This window comes from Triturus cristatus, chromosome 4_1 (assembly GCF_964204655.1).
Source record: "Triturus cristatus chromosome 4_1, aTriCri1.1, whole genome shotgun sequence".
NCBI classification, from domain to species: Eukaryota; Metazoa; Chordata; class Amphibia; order Caudata; family Salamandridae; genus Triturus; species Triturus cristatus.
In genome coordinates this window covers 407,307,018-407,333,996 of record NC_140585.1, presented here as the reverse complement: position 1 = coordinate 407,333,996, position 26,979 = coordinate 407,307,018, and the positions used below count along the sequence as shown (strand labels likewise).

General features: G+C 43.2%; 1 protein-coding gene across 1 annotated transcript in view; it reads right to left on the bottom strand.

The window, feature by feature from the left end:
- The window catches only part of LOC146855025 (uncharacterized), a 153,590-nt gene that overhangs the window by 37,648 nt on the left and 88,963 nt on the right, over window positions 1-26,979 (bottom strand). The window contains exon 3 of the mRNA XM_085650551.1: window positions 20,195-20,337. Within this exon, the coding sequence (XP_085506677.1) occupies window positions 20,195-20,337 (143 nt within the window). The remainder of the gene's footprint in view (window positions 1-20,194; window positions 20,338-26,979) is intronic.

The window sequence follows — 26,979 nt, the reverse complement described above, 5'->3', positions numbered from 1 at the left end:
ACAGGTCAGTGCAGGGGTGTACCTATCCGGCAAGGGGAACGGGGTGTCTCGGACATGTCCATGTACAGGAAGTGCAGTAAGTGTGTCTCTGTGTTCTGGTGTGGCCTGTTACAAGAGCCGCAGCAGTCGATGTTGTAAAGTGGCATGCACCACCTCCAAACGGCACTGTGATGGTGTAGTTGGAATGTAGCAGGACCTGCGCAAATAGGCATTACAATGGTGTGCCGTACGAGTGCACGAGATACAACAGCGCACCGTACAAAAGTGTGGGGGCTCGTGGGAGGGAGGAGCAGCTGTTTGGCAACATAACACACAGTGAACTCGACCATGTGCCACATGCTGGGCATCTCATCCATGATGACCACGGTCGCAGACATCCCACAACACTACGACTGGCCTTTGTACACATCCTGTATGAATGCAGCGTGGTTTTCACTTCTATGCTCGTTCAGTGGTGTGATGTTGGCGGGTTGTGTGACTTGTGCTCCTTGTTGGTGTGTTTCATTTTGGCCATTGTTAGTCTATATGTGTGTTGTACATAATTGTGCATGTGTGCCATTCTGCCCATCTCCCCCCTCCCCCCACTCCCTGCTTCTTCCTCTTCCTGGTTCTGTTGTGTCTATAATTTTGTTGCTCCACACATAAATACATGTAAAGAATACATTAGAATAGTTCCTTGATTCTTTTAGGTTTCAAAACTTCTCTATTGGTTTCTTTTTAATTTTCCATATGAACCGTTTTTAAAATATTCAACAACACATAGAAGTCAGAAGTGCAACGTATTCTATCAACACACTTTCTAGAACAATCTACAACATGTGCAGGTTAAAAGTTCATCAATTTTTTAAAACTTAACAATATTTTTTTGCAACATTTTCTTGAACATTTAACGACACGTGCAGGTTAAAACTTCACGATTGTTTTCAGTTCGAACAGTGCCTTCCAAATGCAAGTAGCAGGTGTGGTTGAGCTGAGCAAATTTAATCCTATGATATGTACTCCACGTTGAAACTGCTTTTTCTTAACCAATCACAAAGATGCTTTTCCACAAAACTAATGTGCACCCTACTTTAAAAAAAGAATGCTTTTCATGATATCTTTAGATATAAGTTATAGATAGGAATTAGCATTTAAAAAACCTTTGAAATTCACTGAAAAAAACATAGGTTTCATGCACGTTATAGTTAGGAATTAGCATTTAAAAAACCTTAGAAATTCACTGAAAAAAACATAGGTTTCAGGGGCGTTATAGTTAGCTGGACATTTCCCTCGTACAAAACCCTAGAAATTCCCCTGTTATAGTTAGTTCAGCTAACTATAACTCGCGCCCCCACAATGCACTGCTGATGACGTCACATATTACATCACTCATGACATGGTCAGTGACATCACTGATGACATCACTGATGACATCTCAAATGACATCACTGATGACATCACTGATGACATCATCCATTGAGTATGTGTTTCTGAACAGTTTTAATATGTTTAATATATATAGGGAAAGGCCTGTTGAAGAATAAGTGGGTGTACAAGTGTGTGAATGGATGATTTTCTAGGTGCGTAACCGACTCTATGAGTGAGTCATTAAATGTATCTTACTGCAGACTAGTGACTAAACTGTGTGAATGTCTGTATGTGTCTGTGTGTTGGTGTATAAGTGGCTGCATGGTTTTGTGAATAGCTATATGAGTGTCTATATGGGTTATTGATTGGTTGTCTGAGTATCTGTATGGGTGCCTGAGTGTTTGTGTGGGTAGGGTGTGTGTGACTCTGTGACTAGATGTGTGAGTGGGTGATTCTATGGGTGCATGGTTTTAAGAGTGCATCTGTGATGGACTGTATGTAAGGGTGACTGTATGTAAGGGTGTGTTAGTGATTGAATGTATATCTCAGTTGCACATGTGTCAGTAACTACATATGTGAAACGCAGTGTATATGTGTGTAAGAGTATATAACTATCTATATGTGAGAGTGTGTGATTTTGGGAGTGGCTGTATGCGCCATAGTGCAAGGATATCTGTGTCATGTGCTGTTTGTTTTTCTGCAGGAAGACACATAATTTGTTAGTATTTTTATGAGTAAGTGAACTTGAGTTTGTTTAACTGTATAGGTGAGTAAATTGGACTGTGATTAATTATTTGCATGACTGACTAGATGTGTCAGTACCTCAATGGATGATTGGCGGTGTGTGAGTGTCTATATAGGTGTATAAATGCACAGAGTGACTGTAAGTATGAGTGACTGTACAGGTGAGTGAGTGGACATGTATGTAGACCTAAAAGTCAATGAGTGGGTGTGTAGTTATTGGTATTGGAGTATCTATAGTTGTCAAAATGTCCGTTTGAAATTTTGAGTCGGTGTATCAACGGTTATATTAGGGTGTGAGAAGGTGCACTAATTTGTCACATGGATGATGTCATCAGTGGTGTCATCAGTGATGTCATTTGAGATGTCATCAGTGATGTCATCAGTGATGTCACTGACCATGTCATGTGATGTAATATGTGACATCATCAGCAGTGCATTGCGGGGGCGCGAGTTATAGTTAGCTGAACTAACTATAACAGGGGAATTTCTAGGGTTTTGTACGAGGGAAATGTCCATCTAACTATAACGCCCCTGAAACCTATGGTTTTTTCAGTGAATATATATATATACAATCACATGTAGAAATATATCCTTAAAAAATATTCCATTCGGGTCCAGCAGAAAGATAATAACCATTTGCTTGTCATGTAAGCATCGTGCTTGCTGCATATTCTTTATGGAATCTGTGAACACATTAAATTCCTTAATTCACATGTCCATTTCAAACATGCTGGCAGTCTTTTACAAATTAATTTCCAGCGTGCCGGTAAGTATTTAAATAGAGTTCACATTTAATATTCTGCCCCCTTCATTTGAAATGACATTTATGTCAGTTACATTATTGAGAGATTTTTTTAAACACGAAAGATAATGGTGTACAATAGTGACACCTTCATGTTTATGTAATAATTTTGCATTGGGGCACCATGGGTACCAAGACCCTAACCTAGCGGAGCCTCATGAGAGTCACTGCAGTGCTTCAAGGCGCTGTTTCCCCCAGGGATAGGGTGGTGGGGCTTGAGCTTGTGGGGCTGCTGGGGAGACTGGGAGTGTCCAGGCCAAGATTGTCAGTCTCCCTGTCATACATGGATTGAGCCGTTGAGTGGATGGGCCCCAATGCGGCTCGCGGGTGAAAGAGGCTTCCCTCCCACATAGCGGGAGTGATGGGAAGGCCATAAATGACTGGGAGCCCCCCTTGTGGAAGGACTGTTGCAGCAGAGGGGAAAACCTTGTGATGGGAAGATGGTGGGGGACACCACTTGCCTAGTGGAAGATCCCATCCATTCCGATTTTGGGGGATCACAGCGACTTTGACTCATTTACTTCCTTCCTGGTTGCCTGGGACTGACATTTATTTCCCTCACGGACAGCTGTGATCAGTTGTGGAGTGGCTGCTATGGGGTGCACTAAGTGAAGTAAGAACAATGTGGCAGGTCAGCATCCAGGAATCTCCAGCATAGAGAGCGGAGCTCCAGCAGCATCTTTGCTCCACGGACAAATTGGACCTGCTCCTGAGTGCAGTGAATGCCGCCCCAGAGGTGCTGGAGGGCAAAATTGATAACTATGAGATGAACATGGCAAGCTAGCGGACAATAGGAAACATAACACTGAGGCCATAAATGAGGTGGGCCCAATGTTAAAGGCTTATTGGCCAAGGTGGCAGACCTGCTCCCTGAGTGGATCTGCTGGATTGTCGAGCTGAGGATGCGGAGGGTGGCAGCCACCACAATAATGTGCAAGTAGTAGGGCCACTTAAGAAGATAGAAGTCACGAACATGGTGTCCTTCCTTGAGAACTGGATGACAAAGAAGGTAGTGCCACGGAGACACTGGCACATAGAGTCTCAGTGAAACTGCCACCTTCTGGGTCCACTCCCTAGCCCCATGGTGGCTCACCTGCTGTACTACCAAGACAAGGAGCTGATATTACAGAAGACCCGCGAGGCACGCAGCTTTCAAGTCAGGCAGGCCTCACAGTCTGACATCCTGGATTACACCATGCTTGTCCAGCCCTTTGAACAGCTGCAAGGAGAATTGCCATCTGCTCTACTGGGTTGGGCCGGCTCTAGATTCATGTGAATTTAAACTGCACTGATACAGCGAGGTTGGTGGTGGAGTAATTTCCCTGTAAGGACGGTAAAGCAGCCTCCCCTCACTGGAAACCTTCTTACAATATACTGGTGTTGGGGGCTTGGGTTTTACAACCAAGTTTGATTCTTTGTTTTGGCTGGAGGATCATTGCTACTCTGATGGGGAGTTGGGAAATGGTTTGCTGATTTTGAACAGATAGCGCAAATGGCTATGCTATTATCTTCCAACTTGGGTGGTCAGAGGGGAAGATGGGACCTCAAAACTTAGTTCCAACATGGCTGAGAAGACAATGCACTTACATGGAACGCCCAGGGGATGGGTTCCATTACCAAAACAATATATAACATCCTTTCTTTCCAGAAACGGAGGAACATCGATGTGGCCCTCCTCCAGGAGACCCACTTACTGGGGCCTATGATACACGAATGGCAGAGATAGTGAAGGGGACAGATCTGCGGCAACAAGGTATTCTGCTTTTTTCTAGAGGTGTGCTGCTCTGGGTTAAGCCCGGATGCCCATCGGGTTCCTGAACAGACTGACATTTACAAGGAGGGAGGCTTAATTGGCTCCAGATGCTGATTAATAGCATCTAAGCCCCAAATGTGAGTCAAGCACAGTATTTTACACTGCTCTTCCAGGTCCATTCATATGACTCGGATGCATTGATGTTGCTGGGCGGTAACTACAACGGTATGGCGGATACGGTACTCAACACATCTACTCCTCACCTTGCAGACTCCCCTCTGGTGAGGCCAGTGGAGAGTTCCGAACGTGGCAGGAAATCTGGGTTCTCAGAGATGTTAGGTGAGATTGCAACTTGGGAATGAGTACACTTTTTACTCCCCTGTGCACGTCTTACAGTTGAAATTAGGTACTGTATTGTGTACGATGGGACTCGCAGTCCAGGTTCGGTGAGCTGACTATCTGGGACGCACACTGTCTTATCACAACCCCCTATGGGTTGATTTCTGCTAGGGGAGTCGCATATTGCCTATACCCGCCTGGCGGCTTAACCCTAGTTACATTTGGAAGCCCACATTCAGTGACCCCCTGGCTGATTTAATTGCAGACTTCTTTGCCAGTGGGGGTGGACTGCTTGCTGCAGGTGGAACTGTATATGATGGAGAGGACAATATGGCGCATGGAGAACAAGATGGCTTGTCACCCTGAGACACTTCAGGCCCTGATGGAGTGGCGTAAGAAGCACTCAGAGATGCAGGGTAAACTCCATTTGTACCAAGCTCTTGACAAAACTGATGAAGAACAGTTCCCATAGGCGTTGGTATTCTTGGTAGATATAAGGAAAGCCTTCGATAAGTTAGGGTGAAATTCCCTTCCTGTGGTCATGACCCTGGTGGCCTTGGTGTAGGGAAAGGCTACATGGATTGGCCTATTATATGCCGACGTGAGTGCATGTATGCGCACTGGCTGGTGAATCCCGGACCCATTTGGGCCACCATGATACGCGGCAGGGCTCCCTCTCTCCCTTATGCTGTTTGCGCCGGCGGTCAAGCTTGATGCAGGTGAAGGGCTGAGGAGGTATCCCATTGCATGACAGGGAACATGTGGTTTTGCCCTGTGTAGACAATGTGCTCCTCTTCTTGAGAGATGCAGGTACGGGCACTCCATAGAGAATGGCTTTTTGGAGGATTTTGGGTGAGTCTCTTGTCTTCAATCAAATTCTCTGTGTCCCCTGGACTTGTGGAATCCCCAGAAGAGGTCTTAAACATTGGACTCCAGTGGGAACCGAGACTCCTTGAGTATTTGGGGGTGAAGATTTATCATACTGACAAAGACATTTGAGAGGGCAACCTTGGGAGACCACTCCATGCTCTTCGGGGTACTGTAGAATTCTGGAGGATAATGGGCCTTCCTATCATGGCTCATGTGGCTCTCACTAAAATGGTCATGCTGCCCAGAGTTCTTTATTATTTTGCAAATCTGCCCATTTGTGTGCCAAGTATGGTTTAAAGACATCAATTGACTGCTTCAAGATATGATTTGGGATGGGCAGCATACTTGAGTGTCCCTGTATATGCTCCAGAGACCGACTACTAGGGGTGGTCTTGGGGTTCCGGAGTTTGAGCTTTGCTACTTTGCAGTGCAGCTGGAATGGGTAGTTCGCTGGCTGGCGGGGCTTCCCGTGGCTGAGCTGGGAGACTTCGAGACAGTCTGTTAAGAGGGGGCGTTGCTGGCCATGATACTGGGAGTATATCTGGCCCTGAACTTGAGGCCCCAGCTTCTTCTTAGGTGCTGGAGAGAAGCCTGCTACACTTTATGTCCCGGCAATACCGCTGGAGGGATTCCTGATGGCCAGGGGAGAATATTTTACCACCCGGCGACTGGATGTGTGGATGGAGGCAAACATGGAGACCATTACTCTTACATATTCTTTATGACAATGGAGGAGCTAGAGACTGACAATGGCTTACAAGGTGGCCAATTTTGGAGGTATGGAGTTCTGGTTATAGCAGTGCGGTAAATGTACAAGATGTTGGAACAGGAACCCCCTGCCCATGATTTACCTCAGACTCTGATGACCTTTGGTAGAGAATGCCACTTGATCACCTGGCTAAAAAAATTGTCACTCTCCATGAGGGTTGATTACCTGCCAACCTTGCGGGACAAATGGTAGAACGTGCTTGGTAAGACTTTTATGGGGAATGAGTGTGATCAAACAGTGGAACGCTCTTATAAATGTACTCGTAACACAAGTTTTTAATTTACACAATTTCACTAGTTACACTGTACATATCTCACACCATACAGAAATAATGTTATTCTACACATCACTGACTTGAGCTGACCTAAGTGAGCTCTGGTTGATGCTGAGTTTTTACACATGGTGTGGAGTTGCCCAATAATAGAGTGTATCCGAATGCCAGTTGTAATGGACCTTGAGTATACCTTAAATTGTCGCCAGCACTGTACAGCTGAGATATGCCTTCTTGGCTTGTACAAAAGGTGACTACAAAAAAAGTAGACAATAAATTCCTGGACCTGGCCCTCGGGATAGCCCACAGAAATATAGGGCATCACTGGAAGTCACCCCATGGCCCCTCACACAGCAGATGGAGGAAAGAGGTAGAAATATTCGCCTTAGCAGAATGTTCTGCATTAAGTACTGAAGAATCTAGAGGGTTGCGCAGAAAATAACTAGCAGACTTATAGCAGGAGGTGGTGGCCAACTTTTTGGACAGTGAACATTAGGACAAGAAAAACACATTGATCACGGCAAGCTCCCTCCTAACCCGAGGCCTCACAGTTTTCCTCGCAACCTCCTTAATACCGTGCGCTTGGAGAGAGTTAAGACAATACAGGACATTTGATAGAGCCATTCTTAGCCGTAATGATCTTTATTGAGTAACCATTTTTTTGTTGTTATAATCCTGTTAAAGACATATGTTAGATTACCTGCTTCCCTTTCTTTACTTGGTGAGCGGGAATGACAGAAAAGCGTAACTGTCGCCATCCACATTGAGAATAAGTAATTATCATAGCAAAAGGTATAGAGGTTGCATTATAACTCATGATCCAATATCATACAAGGTTTATATTTGTATGATTGATGTTGAGGTTCAGACAACAAAATTACTTAAAATTATGTATATTTGATTGATACAGAAATATCAATTTCCGTAATGCAAATGTTGAGGTGCTCCATGTGTGAAAAGTGGAAGAAAGTGCTTGTGCAGTACATCAAGAGAAATAGTGCTCAAACATTTGTACAAAAACAGTTGACATCTTCATTAAATAACCCTCACACACTCTAGTAGTGTCATGCTACATCATCGGGTTCATCCTGGCTCCTAAAAGTCAGGGTGGGCTCAGCAATCTTTTAGTGAGTTCTTACAAGAAAAAAGAGCAGGAGGCTTAGCTAGAGATTAAAATTCCATCGACTGCTCCAAGGTCTCCCTTTTTCAGTAGAGTAGTTGAACCTTTCTTTAAATGTATTGATTCTCTCCTTTCTTTTATATATTCTTTTGACTGTGTGACCGGATTCATAATTGTTTTCTGAGTGTATTAGTTGTGTCTTATGTCTGCTATGGTCATTGGTTTCCAGGGTTTTAGAAAGCATGTTTGTTTACCCTCTCATTCAACTGGATCGGCTTCCATGCAGCCTTATCTCAATATTTGAGTGCCTAGCTATCAGGGCCGGACTGGCCGTAGCGGGCACCGGGCAATCCCCCGGTGCGCCGCACGGGTGGGGACCGGTTTTGTGCCCCTGGGGGCCGTTTTTGTTACAGGGCCGTTTTTGCAGCATAGCTGCAAAATCGGCCCTGTAACAAAATCGGCCGAAAACCGCACTGGCAAAGAGCTCGGCGGCACCCCCAAGCCCTGGGGGGGCCGGACAAGCACTTTGCCAGGGCCGGTTTTGGTTCCCAGTCCGGCCCTGCTTGCTATGTATGGTTAACACCGTTCAGTGTGGGGTTAGCTGATTCCATGGTATCTCATCATTCAATCCTGATCTATGTGTGGTCAATTTGTACATCCAGTGTTGTTCCTTTTCCAGTAATTTGTGTGTCACTCCTGTGTTGAAGTTCACTTTCTCTATCACTGTCCACTTGATATCGAGATCAGTGTGTCCTTTCTCTACATAACGCGCTGTTAATTTCGTGGAAGTCCGCTTACACCGTATGGTACTTCTATGTTCACTGATTCTTATTTTGATCTTTCTAGTTGTCATCCCCACGTACCGGTGATTGCATGGGTATGTGTGGTGTGGTGTCTCTGTTCCCACAGTGTGGGTAGGCTCAGATCAATTTGATTAGATTGTGTGGTCAGTGGGTACACTGCACAGAAACCACTGGGGCAATGCCCTTGAAGTCTTTCCTCTCCCACATTTAGAAGTGCAGTGCTATAGTGAAGATTAGTATCCCCTTCAAAAAAACTCACCAAATATTTAAGATGGGATACCTTTATGTTGTACGTATAATTAAATAGGGAGAAAGTATCCCCCTATTCCCTTCCAACAGTGAAAGGGTCTCTCTACCTTCCATATCTGAAAGTGATTCCCTTCCCAGATCTCAATTTATAAAAGACATCATCATTAAGCCTGTCCAGGTTATTCAAATTCATAGTCAATCACTGGAAAGTCAAGTACATCAGTACATAAATGACCTAAGACCCTTAATTAATTGGTACAGGCTGAGTGTATAACCGTAGACGTTTCGACCCTCTTAGGAACCGCATGCTTTCTCTATATCCTAGCGGGTCTTCATCAGGACCATACATGGAACAACCTGAAGAGGGGCTGAGTGCAGCTTTATTTTCAATAAAGATACCCTTTATTGATAAGAGGACAATTCCTCTCTATATTAGGACTAGGGGTGGGCGAAATTTGCGGAATTCACTTACGCAAACTATCGCGAAAATGTTAAAAATCTCTGCAAACACGCGGAAATATCGCGCTGATGCGGAAGTTTTTTTCCCGCCCGTTCGCGGTATTTTCTGCGTGATCGCGGCTCTCCAATTTACCCATGCGGTTGCTCACGGCTGCGAGATCTCAATCATCTCATACTCTCGCGGTGCATGATCGCGAGAAGAAAGACGTGATCGCACGACAAATTACGTGATCGTGTGACAAATGACGTTAATGCGGGCGCGAACTGTCGCGAGACAGCGCAAATGGCTACCAACAATCCAACATCTCATGGAGAACGCGACCGGATCGGGAAAAATTGTCGGCGAACGCTGGGATTCAGGTAAGGCGATCGCGCACATGCGAGAATGGATTTTTTTACAGCGCGAGCAAGAAAAAAAATTCCGGAAAGATGCGGATTGTGGAAATTTTTACATTTTCGCGCTCTCCGCGGAACGCGAAAATGTCAAATTATCGCAATTTCCGCGAGTGGAACGGAATTTTAGCCCAGGCCTAATTAGGACAGAAGCCATAAATTGATCATCCAGCATATCACAACTAGAGCTTCCGATCCGGTAGGATTGCGTGTCCAACTTATTACATCACATCCAATAACATTTAACTTGCTTCATGGAGAACAGCTACTGCTCAAGGCGATCAGATGCTCTCATGTTGATACCTGAGCTGACCAATTGGCAGACAGAAGGAGGACCCAAAAGGGAGGTGTTCCCCAGAGCACAAAAGTAGTGCCCTGCTCTGGAGGACCTATGGCAGAGGCCGAGTCCTAGGCAGCTGGTGACACCTCTGGCGATCACCTGATTTACTGAGAGACTGGTCCCCTGTACTGCAAGCCTAAGGTTCCTATGCCTGGTGTAACCCGTATGTTTGTGGTCCTCCAGTGCTACAGGACTTTCCCAGTGGAGCTGGCTCATGATGTTTCCCTGATATGTGTTCTGACATTCTCCACAACAGCCAATAAAATTAAGCAGATCATTAGTTTTAATCTTAAAATCCTCAACATCTTTAACATCCCAAAGCCTTTAGTTGCATTCAAAAAGGACACAAATTTACCCCAGCACCTGGTAAAAGCAACCAGAAAACCAGAAGATATATCCTTACCACAAATGTTGGGATTACCACCCATAGTTGAACACTATAAGTGTAGTAACTGCGCAGCTTGTAATGGCAGCAAAAACAGCAAAAGTGTAACGATTGATGGACAAGTATGGCATCAAAATGCATTTTCCAATTGCAACATTAAAAATGTAGTGTACTACATCATGTGTCCGTGCACTAAAGTGTACATTGGCCAAACAATCCAACCTGTAAAAACCAGGATATTACAACAAAAGTCGATAGTGAGATGTAGAAAACAGGGAACTCCTTTGGTTTATCAATATGATACAGCAGGGCATACTGAAAATAACATGGAACGGTCAGTATTGTATGTAATTCCAAGGTTATTAAGAACAGAAACCTGTTTAATTGAAAGCTTTCATACTGATCCACAAGGGCTCATAGAACATGATAAGATGTGGGCACTGATCGGCGTTCAATACCTTGTCAAGAGATGTACTTCAAGAACTTCAAGAAGACTGTGATTATGCGAATGAAGTAGTAAGTCACAAGAACTGCGGCGAATGCGATGATAATCTGTTTGCTTGAGTTTCCATTGAGTGCTTTTTTAGTTGTTTAAATTATATTACCTATAGGGTCAACCTGAAAGTTGGTCTGCTGTGTTTTAGTATGTACACTTAGGGGCTCATTACCATGTAGGTCATGGGACCGACTGATACCCGGTCGGCGGTCCCCACCGCCCCATTAGGATGAGACCAAACACTGTTCGGTCACAATCCTATATTTTACTATGGGAGCATGCATTCCGGTCGTAATGCATGCTCCCATAGTAAAATGGGAGGTGCAGTTCATCCCTGCACTCTGTGCCAGGCACCTCAAGGTGCCTGCCACAAGATGCAGGGATCAACATGCCCCCTCTGCCTCCAACCGGGGGCCGTGCCCCAAAGAAGGCTCTACTGGGGGCCACCAAAGACACTTTCGGGCATGGTTTGCATGACAGTCAGACCGGCATGGCAACCATGTCGGAAACCGACATTGTAATTTAAAGGGAGGAAAGGCCCGCCCTTGAGATTACTGGCCGTATTCCGACTAGCGGACGGGCTCTCCGAGCCTGTTGGAAGCCAGCCGGAATGACCAGTTGGATTCCTTTCTGACCGCCTCAATCAAAATGAGGCGAATGGAAAGGAATCTGACTAGCAGATTACGATGCGGTTCAGAAGGCTCAAACGGACGGTCGGAGCTTTCCGAACCTTATCATAATCGGCCCCTTAGTTCTTAACATACGTGTGCACATTGTATATAAATAGATTAATATGATTAGTGCAGCCAAAGATACTGTGCAGCCTTTATGTCATTCTGCTTCAAAACAAAGCCTACCCATTGGTAGGGATGACCCTTAGATTTCCCACTTACACAGGGGCCCGTACTCTAGATATGAGTGTTGCATTCGGTTTGGAGGTGCAACTGGCCTGAGTGACAATATGTAAAGACTCACTACATTCAAACTTGAGTCTACATAGAATCTACAGAAAACCTGGTAATTTTACATGTACCCCACGCAAAAGTCCTGCCCGAATATGGTCTCCGTTTTTTAATTATATCCCACATATGGCCCTATTATGTGCTACTACTTTGTAAATGAAGTCTGCAATTCACAAGGTATTAAAGCATCCTAGACGGTCTAGTTGTCTCTGAATTACGTCGGAGAATAGTGAGCGGCACTTCCATGACGCTGCACTTCAAAAAACTGTAATGCGTCAGATCAATGCTAACATACCAAATGGATAGTCGCTAGGTTGGGAGTGACTGAAGCCGCCCAACACAAGCCCGTGGATGGACTAACACTTATAATTGTGTATACACCTTTTGATGGTCTCAAGACCGAGAGGTATTGACCTTGGAAATTCACAGTTGGACAAATACATGGCATCTAGTGAACGGTAGAGATGAGTTTTAGCCCCTTTTGTTTCTGGTATAGTATAGCAAGGTTTGCGGTTGAGAGCGGTGATTCTCTCACTCCCATTTACGACCCTTCTAAGGTGCATGGTTGATACATCGACTCTTCGTCTCAAGAGCTTGAAGGTATGTTACATACCGTTGCACCTTCCTTGTTGGTGAACCCACATGTAGTGAATTAGCTGGTGGTGTCAGCACAGACAGGTTGCACACGACATGTATAATATCGCACCGTATAAGCTAATCCGAGGACACAAGGTGTTTCACTTCACTAATGTGTACTTATGGGAGTAAGAGTGGTGATCTCCCATGTACGAGGTCTCGATAGCCAGTATCCTCGTAGCAGCATGACACCAAAGGCTAAATATTCTTGTATAGATATGAAATGTTTGCCTTGTGAGCACTCCTTATATAATTTTTGTCACCTCTGGTTGTGGTAATGTGGTTCAGGACACCACACTGGCACTGTATGTTTGCACATCCGATAAGTTCCCACTGTGTAAATATACATGTGTGCTTTTTCAAAGAATACCGACAGTTATAGAGGATTATGTTATTGTCTTACATTAAAGAATTTACACTCCTTATACAGTCCTGAGAAGGCTGGAAGTCAACTAGCCGAAACAGGTCGACTATCTTCAAAAGGAGCCCACAACAAATGAAAAGAATTGCTGGTACAAGTTGCATCAGCCTAATCACATCACATGTGTAATATATTGAAATTAGGCAATTGGTTCATTGGATTTATAAGTGATACCTGAAAGACGGACTCAATACAAAAGGAAAACATTTGGGCCATCGCTGTTGTTTGTAAAAACCATATATGAGGAAAGTGTTTTGTATTGAAAGATGGATTCTCCATGGAATTTATTTAAAAAATGAGAAGTAAAGAAATGATTTACAGCTATCCTGTACATACCCAATAAGATGATAAATATTGTTAGTATTTATCCCTCAAAGGTCAAATTTGTTTATATTAAGTTTGCAAGAGCCTAAGACCTGAGAGGGTTACGTGGGCCACCCCCTATTATATATAGTCATGATGGTCCCCTAGCAGGCCATCTTGGGCAAGACCAGACCTTTGACAATAGGCTTCTTGAAAGGTTCAACAAGACACTCAAAGACACAATCATGGGTCTTGAGGCGGAAGTGGGATGTCCCCTTTACATGCCTGTTGTTTGATTAAAGGGAAGTACCACAGAATGAGGTTTGTTTTAGCCCCTTTGAAATTCTGTATGGTAATCCTGCCAGAGGGCCTTGATGACTGGGAAAGGAGGGTTGGGAGCAAACTCCCAAAAAAGCCCATCAGGAAGTGGTCAACTACATGCTGGCCCTCCACATGCAGATGAAGGACATCTGGAAGAAGGCTAAAGAGAATCCAGAAGCCAGCCAGGAGATTATGAAGCTCTGTTGTGACCAGAAGGCGACCTGGTCGAGTTCCAGTCTGGCCAATAAGTGTGGGTGAAAGAGCCTGTGGAACCCAGGACCCTACAAGATCAATGGTCTGGGCCCTATGAGATGAAGGAGCACAAGGGGAATGTCACCTACCTTGTGGACCTCAAAACCCCTAGGGACCCCTTATGGGCCCTGCATGTCTATTGCCTCAAACCCCACTTTGAGATGTTCAAATCTACCATGCTCTTGGAGACGGACGATGGAGTGGAGGAGAAGAATGACCTCTCCCTGACCTCCTTTCCACTAAGGAGCAGGATGGGTCAGTGGAGGGTGTCAGTCTGTCCCTGACCCTAGAGCAACAGATGGACTGCTGCCAGTTATTGGGGCAGTTTGCCTCCCTCTTCTCACTAACCTCAGGGCTCACTACATGGTGTACCCATGACATTGACACTGAAGACAGTATGCCCATGAATAATAAGATCTACAGGCTATCTGGCAAGGTGAGAATCATCCTAAAGGAGGAAGTCTCCAAAATACTGGAGCTAGGGGTAATTGAGCCCTCAAGCAGCCCTGCAGCCTGTGGTCGAGCCCAAAGGTGCTGGTCCCCAAGGCTGCCCCCATTTACCACCCCGAAACTCTGGTTCTGTGTGTATTATGGCGACTCAATTAATTTACTAAGACTGACTCTCACCCCAAGCTGATGAGCTCTTTGATCGGTTGGGGGCTACTAAGTTTCTCAGCACGTTTGGTCTGACGTCTGGGTGCTGGCAGATCGCCTTAACTAAGGGGGCCAAGAGAGGTCTACCGTCTCTACCTCGGAAAGCCCTACCATCTTCCAGAAGTTGATACTGGCTTGGTTGGAGGACTTCAGTGTGGCCTACCTAGATGACATTGTGGTCTTCAGTTCCAGCTGGAAGGACCCCCTGTGCCACCTCAGAGAAGTGCTCCAAGCTCTGCAGAGAGCAGGCCTGACTATCAAGGCCAGTAAGTGCCAGATAGGGCAGGGCTCTGAGGTCTACTTGGGTCAGCCCCTCCAGGCTAAGATTCAAACTATTCCAAACCCCACAAGACCTGGACAGAGGTGAGGGCCTTCTTGGGCAACACCAGATAATACAGGAGATAAGTCCAGTGGTATGGCACCATTGTTGCTCCCTTGACAGAGCTGACTTCTATGAAGTAGCCCAGGGAGGTGATCAGGGCAGAGGCATGCCAGAACTCTTTTGACACCCTGAAGAAGGCCAGTGCATGGTACCCCTGCTCAGGGCCCCTGATTTATCCCTGAGTTCATCATGCAGACAGATGCCCCAGAGCATGGTTTAGGGGCCGTGCTCCCACAGCTAAACAAAGAGGGATTAGATCACCTAGTAGCCTTCACCGGCAGGAGGTTACTTCCCAGGGAACAGAGCTGGGGTGCAATTGAAAGGGAAGCATTTTCACTGGCCTGGACACTGAAGAAGCTGAGACCATACCTGTTTGGGGCTCAATTCCAGGTTCAGGTAGATGACAGAACCCTCAGATGGCTAATGCAGATTAGTGGTGAGAATCCCACACTGTTGGCATGGTCCATCTCTCTACAGTGAATGGACTCTATGGTGGAGCATCGCCCTGGAAATGACCACACCGATGGTCTCTCCAAGTTCTTTTGCCATGTCGATGAGAGCTGCCATGAGAGTGGGTAGTACTTTCTACTTTCAGCTGACTGAGGGGGGGACACATGTTGGACCTGCCATCCTTTGCATGGTTTCCCACCAACCTTTTGCCTTCAATCCTCCTTTTTTTGCTGACTTCCTTTTGGCTGACCTTAGGACTCTGCACACTTTACCACTGCTGACCAGTGCTAAAGTGCTTGTGCTCTCTCCCTAAACATGGTAACATTACACCCAAATGGCACATTTAATTTACTTGTAAGTCCCTAGTAAAGTTGTACATATGTGTCCAGGATCTGTAAATTAATTGCTACTAGTGGACTTGCAGCACAGAATGTGCTATCCACCTAAGTAGCCTTTTGAACCTGTCTCATGCCTGCCATTGCAGCCTGTGTGCACAGTTTTAAACTGCCATTTCGACCTGACACAACAAACCTTTTGTAAGATCTAAATCTTCCTTTTTAATACATATAAGTTACCCACAGGTTAGGCACTAAATGACTTATAGGGTAGGGTACAATGTGTTTAAAAAGTTGGACATGTACTTTTAACATTTACATGTCTTGGTAGTAAAAGACTCTTTTAAATTTGTTTTTCAATACTGCATGGCCTGTGTATCGGGTAACCTTAATACATTTAATAAGTGATAATTTTCAATTGGGAGAAAATAGGATGGGTGAGTTTGGAGTCTAAAGAATTGTGCTTTAAAACTCACTTTAATGGTGAACTCAGATTTTAAGTTACAATTCTGAAAATGCAACTTTTAGAAAGTTGGTATTTTCTTATCCTAATCATTTGGTTCCTATAGCTTGGGTCACATGACTAGGTGTAGCTAGCAGTTGGTCTTTGTGTACTCAAAGACAGTGAGACAAAGGGGGTATACGTTTTGGCAGAGTGGGCCAAATCTGACTTGATAGGGAGGGCTGAGCTGTCACCTACCACACTTGCACCCCACAGAGGCTCTGGCTTCAGCACAATCACAAAGGGTTTCACTCTAGTCTTTTGTGCCCCCAGAGATAGTGGGGTCAGGGCAGGGAGGAAGGAAATTCCAAACACCTCTGGGGGTGGAAGCCTCTAGATGGTTCTCCTACTTCAAAGCTAGCATCAATGATAAAAAGAAGATCCTAAGATCAGTGGTGGCCATGGGGTAGGGTGTTGGGGGGGAAGGACGCAAATAAAAAAACAAAACACTTACCGTAAGACACGACGGGTCGTCCTCCTCCACCGTCGTCTCTCTTCCAGTGGGACAAGGAAACTGCACTTTGGATTTGGATAGAGCAGCATCTCTCAGTGCTCCTAAGAGCACTGGAGGTCTGCGTTTTTTCTAACCCCGCTGTCTAAGATAGTGGGGTTAGAGAACTTTAAAATGTGCATGTCTGGCTGGCCAGCCCAAGACGGCCAGCCAAAGAGACATGCGCTATTTAAAGTGCATAGCTCTCTGCTGCTGCCACTCAGCACGGCAGCACTGGCCCCACCCCATCCCGTCATTGAGTTCAGGACTGAAAAATAAAATGGTTATAAATACGCTTTATTACCATATTATTTTTCAGCTCTGGCCTGTGAGGCAACGCTCCTCTGCTCAAACGGATGCCCCTGCCTAAGACCCGGCTCTACAGTACACCTCTGGACCTGTGGAAGACTCAGGAGGACAGTTGTGCTAATCTGCTACAAGAAGGACTGCTACGCTGCTTCCCTGCGACCTGAGCAAGTCAAGGACTGGACCTGCATGTTGAAGCCAGGATCACCAGAGTGACTCCAATGGAATAGTTTGCTGGCTTCCTGATAACAGCCGAAGAACTCCTACTCTCTTGAACCCTGCACCTGGACTCTGCCTGCTGTGAGTCATAACCCCCAAATGGTGACAATCCAATCCTGAACCCTTGGCAGTGGGAATAGAGGTGCTTTGCCAGCCCAGTTGGGATCTTCACCAAATCTGGTGTGAAGTAACGCAAAGCTCTACAAAACCAAGCCGCACAGCTACAAGCTTTATCAGAACCGACACAGAGCAACACAGAGCCCTTCAGAGCCTCACCGCTCAGCTGCCAGAGTCAGTGGAATCAACGCCAAGCGATGCAAGGCCTCACCAATCCTTACCGCCCAGCTGGCAGCTTCTTCAGAACTGATGCGACTTGGCACAAAACCTCGCTGCACAGCTTCATTGAAATTGATGCAGCATGACACAACTCGACGCAGGACCTCACATCGCAGCTCGCGCTGGCGCTTGAAATGAGAAGCATCACAAAGCAACCTGTGGAGTCCGTGCACCAAGGACATAAGGTACTTTGTTCAGCAGGCCTGACTGAGTACCAAAAGCCAGCTCAGGCTCTATTGCGGTTAGCCTGAACCTGTGAATTTGTCCCGGTCCAGTGAGACCAGATAACCACAGGTGGCACTTTGTGACTTTATACACTATTTTTACTTAAATCTTTAAAATTGCATATCTCCAGTTCTACTAACTGGATTGTTGTTGTTTTGGTCTCAAATAATTTATAATGTTTTACTCAATATGTCTAAATAGGTTTGGGAATTGTTGTGCGTTGTGTTTTCACCTGATTACTGTTTGAAGTACTGCATAATTAGTTTGCACATTGCCTCTAAATTAAGGCTGGGTTAATCACATTTGGGGTTTGCTTGTATTTCACCCTGAGAAGGATTGTAGTTGTTGCTTGAGTAGGGTTTCATCTTCCTCAACCAGTAACTCGATTTTCTACAAGTACCAAACAAAACTTTTGGTTAAACAAGTAGCCTAATCTGAACATCAAAATACCACCACCCCAACTTGTCTTGAGAGATGTTTTGAATACTGCCAGCAACTAGGACTAATAAAGCTCCAGAAGTAAGGTGCTCCAAAAATAGAGACCAGTAGAGATGAGAGCACTCCTCACTTTAAATTAAAATCAAATGCATGGGATGATACGTATGGTTTGTTCTCTGCTTCTATGGTTTCACATTGGGAAGTGACTGTAAATGTTCTTCCTAGGTTAGTTTTGTTAAAATAATCCTGCGCCAGTTTTAAATAGAATTCTCTCTCATAGTGGAAGCTAGAGAAAAGCTTTTCTGTCTAAAGAGGTTCTTTTCTCTCCAATCAAGCCTGAAGGCTCTTTGTAGAATGGCAACTTTGTAAGGAGGTTTGCCAGCGTACAATGCATGACAATATTCAAGCCACTGGTGTCGGTAGCTTCACCTACCACTGAAGCCCTGTTGAAAGTGGAGACAATGACTTGTATGCTAAAGACAGGCCTCCAAGCAAAATAGCAGGATGAAATGCACAAAGGCAGCTCGTGTAGCCACATCTAAAAACGAGCCTTGGAGTCATGACATAGATTGAATCCTTGTGGCAGGTCATCTATTAGAATTGTACATAAACCCTAAGAAGGGCTACAATACAAGTTTCTGAAATAGCAGTGGAAAAATAATTGTAGGCTATGACAAATTAATCGTAGGATCTAACATTGATTCCATTAATAATGTTGATACTGAGTCCATAAATGTGGAGGGTCGTTAGCAGACACTCATTCATCACGTACAAGGCGCTGGTAATCTGTTTCAAACAATGGAGTCTTTAACACAGAGTGCTTTACTGAAGCAGTAATGCCAAGCTCTATAAAAGCAACATTTACAAGTCAAAAGACTGTCAGGCTTTGATGACACAGAACTTAAGAATGATTAGGTGTACTGAAACAAATGCATTGCTTATTTTGTTCTTAACCATGTGCTATGTTATGTAGATATTACATCATACAGTGGTCACACACACTTGGTGCAATTAGAAATATTGGTGCCAGCCTGTTGTCTGCAGGTAATATTTTTACATACACCTTTATGTGGGAGTTTGGGATTGAAACCTGCTAATAAATTAGCTGCCCTTTTAGGCGTCAGAGAGCCCGACTTACAAAGGTATATTTGGACACAAACACATTTTTATTCTTTTTTTTTCCACCTGCTAGGAACCCACAAAGAGATTCCTGGTTGGCGTAAAAGCTTTTATGAGTACAGACATCTCTGCTGTGAGTGGAGAGAAATAAAAAAAATCCACCCAATTTCTGAGAAGTGGGTGTTTCAAAGTGTGGTTTACCTTGGAGGTTTGGGAACGCCCACAGACACTGAGGTAAACACAGTGGATCTAGAGATAGGGTTGAGGGGGCCTACTGCTTCCTAAATATGATTTTTATTTACAAAACCAGTGGTTGGCGGCCCTCGTTCATTTTTTGCCTTTGTGAGTGAGATCACCACACTTATATAACCATTGACCCTCATCCATTTGAGTGTAGATATGGAGTTTAGTTCTGTATCTGGTTATTATCTTGCAGAACAAAAACAAGGGCAAACTAACTCCACACAATTTTTAAAACCAGTATCCAAAATCAGCAGACTGGAAACAAGATGAGAAGTTGAGCTACTCTGTGATCAAACTGCAAATCTGTTGGCTCACATTTGTACATTTTCTCATCTTACAAATCAATATCCTTATGTTCTTCAAACTTATTGAGATATTTTTGAGTGATAACAAGAGCTGATTATTTAATTCACCCTCCAACATACTGGCGGCACCCACTGCGGCTGTCCGAGGCTCTTACTTGCTGATGCGCTGACTCATAGTTAAGTCATGCAAATTCATCCAGCGGTCTCTGTTCTCCTCTTTTCTCAGCTCCTCTCGCTCCTTCTGGTGCTCCAACTCACTTTGTGTTCTTTCCCGAATTTCTTCTTCAAACCGAGCGAGCTGCATCAGAAACGGGACATAGGTTGACACCAAACCTAAAATTCGACTAAATGTTTTGTAATATTAAAAAGAATGTAGAACCCGCGGTAGAGCAACATTCTCTGAAAAAGTGGGTGAAAGAAGGCAAAACAGGGAACCCAAGCAAAGTCAAGGTAAAAAGAGAGGCCAACAGCCACCAACCAAGAGAATCAGAAGGAAGGGTGGAGAGAGAGTGAGGCGACAAAGGGAGCAAGAACAGAAGTAAAGAACAGAAGGAAAAGAAAGGTAGTATGTCAGAATATTGTTAGTAAAAATGTCAAGTGACAGACATATTGTGCCCTAAATATCATTTCTAACAGCATCTTCACATTTGGTGTGAATTTCTAATATTAACTCCTATAGAACAATATTATTGTAAACAATATTCAGGACACATTATGTGATATTTTGGTTACAATAGTCTGGTCCCATACAAAATAAAAACTTCTAAAGTGATAACTGCATGACAGTAGGGGAACCAGAGTATAGACGGCAAAAGACTTGGTCATGGGATTCCTGGGCTACTGATATTATTTACAGTGCTTTCCTTGAGACATTAATTGCCAGGTGACAAAGGTTACAGAACCTGGCAGTACACATGTGGGTAAACCTCTACAAGAGTGTCCATATTAAGTGCCCTGAAAGCACTCCAGTAACCCCCAATGGGCCTGGATGAAATGTAAGGTTCCTATGACAGTTTTTATGGCCTGCTGGGACAAAGTCACTGCCAATTCCTAAAGCCTAAACACTCCATATTACCTCGAAACACTACTCATTCCTGAACCCTAGAAACTCTTAGTACCCATAAACACTACCTAACTCGGAACTCTAAAAACTCCTTACTGCCCAATTGACTATTCGTCACTGAAACCTAACAACTCCTTACCACCACTACACTCTACCCTTCCCTGAACCCTAAAAGTTCCTGACTAACCCACAATACTGCCCATACCTGTATCCTAAAAAGCTCTTACAAACCCTAAAATACTTATGAAAACCAATAAACCCATATGTTAAAGTATATTTTATAAAATATTAACATATATGCATATTTTACAAGTATTCTGTAATTCCATTTGTACTGGTTTTGACAACTTTAGGGCTGTAGTTAGTTTAGATGTGTATTATGTGAATTGAATTTGTCGTATGTTTTTTGTTGGTGTATGTTTTGTGTTAGCATGTCGCACCCAAACCCCCCTTAAATTTAAATAAATCCCTCTCGTTTAGTAGTAAGTGTTCCCCATTTTCCAGCTACTGCCCCTTGTACCTTCCACATTTACTACCGAAAAGTATACCTCCATGTATAGAAATCTCCACACATGTAGTGGAGCTCTTCTCTCAAACAAGATGGAAGTGGTGGAGACAGAGGTTTGTGATGTGCATTTTATAGTACTTTATGGAATGGATAAGGATATGGAGAAGGAGTTTTCATAAAGTAGAACGTGTTGTTTAAACACATTAATTATAACACATCTCCTTCCTACAATGAAATGGCAACACTTTGAATCCACAAGCAGTGTAAAACACAGTGAAGAGAAAAAACATTACAACCTATGTATTAATAGGATAAGACTGTGGGCCCGATTCACAGAACTAACTTAAGACAAAATCCTAAACTTACTACCATTTTGGTATTCACAGAAGGCACTTACTCATTTCGGTATTCACAGAAGTTAGGAGTCCTAACTTTAGGACTCCTAAATGCCTTCTGTGAATACCGAAAGCCGTAAAATTAGGATTTTTCTCAGTTTAGTAGTAGTATAGTTAGGACTCCTAACTTTAGGACTCCTAAATGCCTTCTGTGAATACCGAAAGTCTTAAAATTAGGATTTTTTACAATTTAGTAGTAGTAAAGTTAGGACTCCTAACGTTAGGACTCCTAAATGCCTTCTGTGAATACCGAAAGCCTTAAAATTAGGATTTTTCTCAGTTTAGTAGTAGTAAAGTTAGGAGTCCTAACTTTAGGACTCCTAAAATGAGAAAAATCCTAATTTTAAGACTTTCGGTATTCACAGAAGGCATTTAGGAGTCCTAAAGTTAGGACTCCTAACTTCTGTGAATACCGAAGTGAGTAACTGTCTTCTGTGAATACCAAAATGAGTAAGTGCCTTCTGTGAATACGAAAATGGTAGTAAGTTTAGGATTTTGTCTTAAGTTAGTTCTGTGAATCGGGCCCAAAGTCATTACACAATCCTGGTGTCAGTTGGGAGCTGTCTAGTCTTTGAATGGGTTTTACTCTCCTCTCTGCAAACTCCTTCGCACTTTTGGGCCAGATTGATCAGTTCCTAATCCCTGGAACTGTTGGGCATATGGAGAGCCTATCCGTGCTCCATGTTTTCCCATCTTCCCGAACTACAATGCTCCCTTTGACCTTGGTTATTCTTAATGGTTTGGAAAGACACTTTGTTTACCTTTGTGTGGAATGGGTAACTTAACTTCTACAAGGTCTCCTGTCATCCACTCTTGTTATTTCATGGCATGTTTCAGATCATATCTCTTTATATAATTTGATGAGGAATTACTCGTTCATTCAGTTTGTCTCTTTGTACCCAAATCGGTTCCTCTTCATTCAACTAACTGGGAGAGAGTTTTGTTCCTGGAGGTCTACCTTTGTGAGACATGAAAGGGGACACCCAGGTAATGGTATACCATGCAGTGTGGTACAACCATAAAATGTTCTGAAGTGATTTGTCCCCTGGTTCACCTGAAACACAAGAGAGTTGCATACATTCTTTGATCATCCTATTCACACGTTCCACAGCCCATTAGCTCTTCGAGAGTGCAATACTGTTCTCAAATGCTTTATTGACATCTTGGTTTGGAAATCTCTCATCTCTTCAGAGGTGAATTGCCCTTTGTCATTTACAAAAATACCTTCCACCATAAAAGTGTCAGTCAAAAATTCTTTTAGGTCTTTAGTAGTGATGAAGTTTACTACTTTGGTCAGTATCTAATAACAGTGGTAATCCACCAACACTAGCATATACTTGCCCGCTCATTTAGAATGTATGAAGGGTCTTATTATATCCACTGCAAATTTGTCCTATGGTTTACTAGGGACACCTATTGGAGACAGAGGGACTTTCCTTGCCGTTTTGGTTTTATCACTCAGAGCACAACTCACATAATCTCTTACTCTGTCCACCAGAATTGAATCCACACCGGGAGACCAATACTTTTCTCTTGCCTTACTCTTAGTGATGCTTCTGCCTAGGTGTCCCTCTTGAGCAAGATTGGCTATTCTACCATACAGTTCTTTGGGTGGCCCCAATTTTTCCCCTCTCTTCATAAGATTGTCTTCAATATACAGTTCATGTCTCACATCCCAGACACCCTTAATGTCATCCCATAATTTACTTGGTTTATCTGGCCAACTTTGAACTATTCACCCTTTCACAAGTGTCAAAGTTTTGTCATCTCATGTACATCTTTCCCATTCATTGTTAGTAATACCACCAATTGCAACATATAGTATTTGTTCCTCAATATCACATTCTTCCTGCTCGTCACCTACAAAGGACAATCTGGAATGGGGTTCTTTTGCTATATTTCTCTTGCCTGGAAAATATTCGTCCCTATAATTGTATCCTTCCAGACTGAGTGCCTATCAGGCAAAATGGAGTGTTGTGCGTTCCATCCTTTTGGATTTAAAAATAAGAGTGGTTTGTGATCAATGTGTAACGTAAATGGTAATTCCCACAGGAAAAATGTAAAGTGATTTATGGACTAATAACAGGATAGAACTTCCCGCTCTTTAGTACAATAGTTATGTTATGAATCTTTGAGAGCATGAGATGCAAATGCAACTATTATCTTTCTGCCTTCTACCTTTTGCGAAAGCGTGGCCCCAATTCATTTAGTGCTTGCATCAGTGGTCAGAAAGTTTTGCTGTAGTGGAGGGGCAGTCGATACAGATTGTTTAATTTTGTCAAATTTGTTTTGATTATTGTCATTCCAATTAAACGGAATACCTTTCTTTAAAAGGTCCCTCAATGGAAATTCTAAATCAGCAAAATGTTTTAATGAATTTTGACATAGATTCAGCCAGGGCCAGGAAACATTTGAGTTCTTCCTTGGAAATCAGCAGTGGAACCTCTTTTACTGCCTCAGTCAAGTGAATCTTCAGTTTAACCCCAGCTGTGGATATGGTGTGGCCTAAAAAATCAACTGAACCCACCCCAATTTGACATTTTTCTAATTTGATAGTTTGATACTTTTTAAGTGCTGCGAAAACGTTACGTAGAGTGTCATTGTGTTCTACCTCAGAGGTTTCATAGACTAGAGTGTTGTCCTAGGAACATTACACTTTGCTTAAATTTCCAAAAATTTGCTGCATAATTCTTTGAAAGCGGAAGCTAGGCCAAATGGCATCCTGCAACACCTGTAAGCTCCAAAAGGGATGATAAAAGATGTAAGGGACTTAGAATCTGGGTGGAGCTATACCTGGTGATAATCAGCCGATAGGTCAATAACACCAAAATAATTAGCATCTCTGATAAGACTCAGCATTTTGAAAATTCTGTGCAACGGGAATCTATCAACCCATGTGTGTGCATTAAAACTTTTAAGTCAACAAACAGATACATCCCTTTTTGCCACTACTATGGGAGCAAGACACTCTGAGCTCTCAATTGGTTTGATGACTCCTAGTGCCACTAACCTATTGATTTCTTCCTTTAAAGGTTCTTTCATTAGATGGGCAACAGGCCTGGCTTTATGCAGTACCGGTACTGCATTATTTTTCTATTTAAATTTGTGTTGAAATTGGACAAGGAGACCTAATCTGTCTTCAAATAACTCAGGGAATTCCTTATAAACTTCTTTAACTATTATTATCCTTTCTACCAGGAGAACTTGTTCTGTATTGTTGGGGGTCCAATTTCATTCCAAGTTCCTTTTGGTGCCTCAACCTCAGCAAATTGGGCCCTTGCTCAGCAATGTATACTTTGTGTACGATAGAAAGACCCTTGAAGGAAATGTGCATGGGAACATGCCTGCCAGAAGAATAAAGTATTTGTTATACCCCTCGGGTTTACATTCACTTGCTGAGGAATGTACGCCCTTCACAGCAAACATTTGTAAGAATAGATTTTTATCTTAAAGGTTTTAAGGTGAACAAGAGGTGGCAGAGACTTTGAACACCACCTCATCAAGCATTAAGGGGCACATGCATCAACATAAGGAATTGTGATTCCTTAATAGCGATTTATTAGAAATCACTATTTAGGAATCACAATTCCTTATGCATGTAGGAATTGCAAAAAAAAATGTGATTCCTACATATTCCTTAATTGCAAATTGCAAATTGCGATTCGCTATTAAGGAATAGCTTCCCATTCATTCATATGGTTCTAGGGGCCCATAGGAATGAATTGGAATTGCATGCGCAATTTGTGAGTACCAAATAGGTACTCATAAATTGCGCATGCAATTTCAAGGGTGCAAGGGTGCCAAAAGCACACACATGCCCTTGGGGCATGTGTGTGTGTGTAACATGGAACTTTGAAAAATGCACTATAGTGCATTTTTCAAAGTTTTTGCAAATTACCATCAACTTTAAATTGATGGTAATATGCGATCTCTAATTGTGAAATCGCAATTTAAAATTGCATCATGCATTGCATTTAGGGAATCGTAATTTGCAATTCCCTAAATGCATTCGCAATTTAAGTAATCACAAATTTTGCGATTACTTAAATTGCGAATTTGCATTTGGGTTGATGCATCGCAAATGCAAAAATACCGGTCGCAAACCGTTTGCGACCGGTATTTTCAATGATGCACGTGCCCTTCAATCACATGTGAATGCTAGTGTTAGATCCTTCCTTTAACTTCTCAATTTAAAACACATAATTGCCTTTTGTTTTCTTCAACATTAAGAACAGCATATACTTGTTTGGGATCAACATTTTTGCAAACTTTAGCATGATGTCCTCTCTTGTTACATTTCCTGCATAAACTAGACCGGGCAGCCCAGCTAACGTTATTAGCCAAGTGGTTGCTATTCCTGCATCTTTAGTACTTGAATTTAGAATTGTCATGTTTGCAATAGATTTGCTTTTTGATAGTACTTCGTGAATTGCCGGATGTATCTTTACAACTTTGCTGATGCTTCTTAGCTTGATGTACAACATCCGCTGACGTTGATTGTGTTATTTCATTAATGCATTCAGTCGTGTGTTCCACACTCTAACAATCTTTATTGCCTCTCTGAGATCAGGATAATGGGCAAGAAGTTTTTCCTGAATCCTCAAATGTTTTGTGCACCTTACAAGTTGGTCCCTGATTAACAAAAGACAAAGAGTTCCAAATTTGCAAGTATTTGAAAGGCATCTGAAAACTGTGATTTAACTGGTCACTTTTTCATTTTTTCCTTGCATCCTACTGAATTCTAGAACCACATTAATCTTTTGCCTGAAGTGCTCTTCTTGTTTGCTATATGTAAGTCAGTGTCCGTTGACTTTTTCACTTTCTTCTTCTATAGTAGGATCTATCAAGCTTTCAAAGACCTTCCTGCCCCATATGTCTAAATTATGCAACAGTATATGTTGTTTTCTAAGTGAAGAACATTTGAACCATATAGTAATCAGGTATGGCTCAGAGAGTTTTACCCACTCCTTCCAT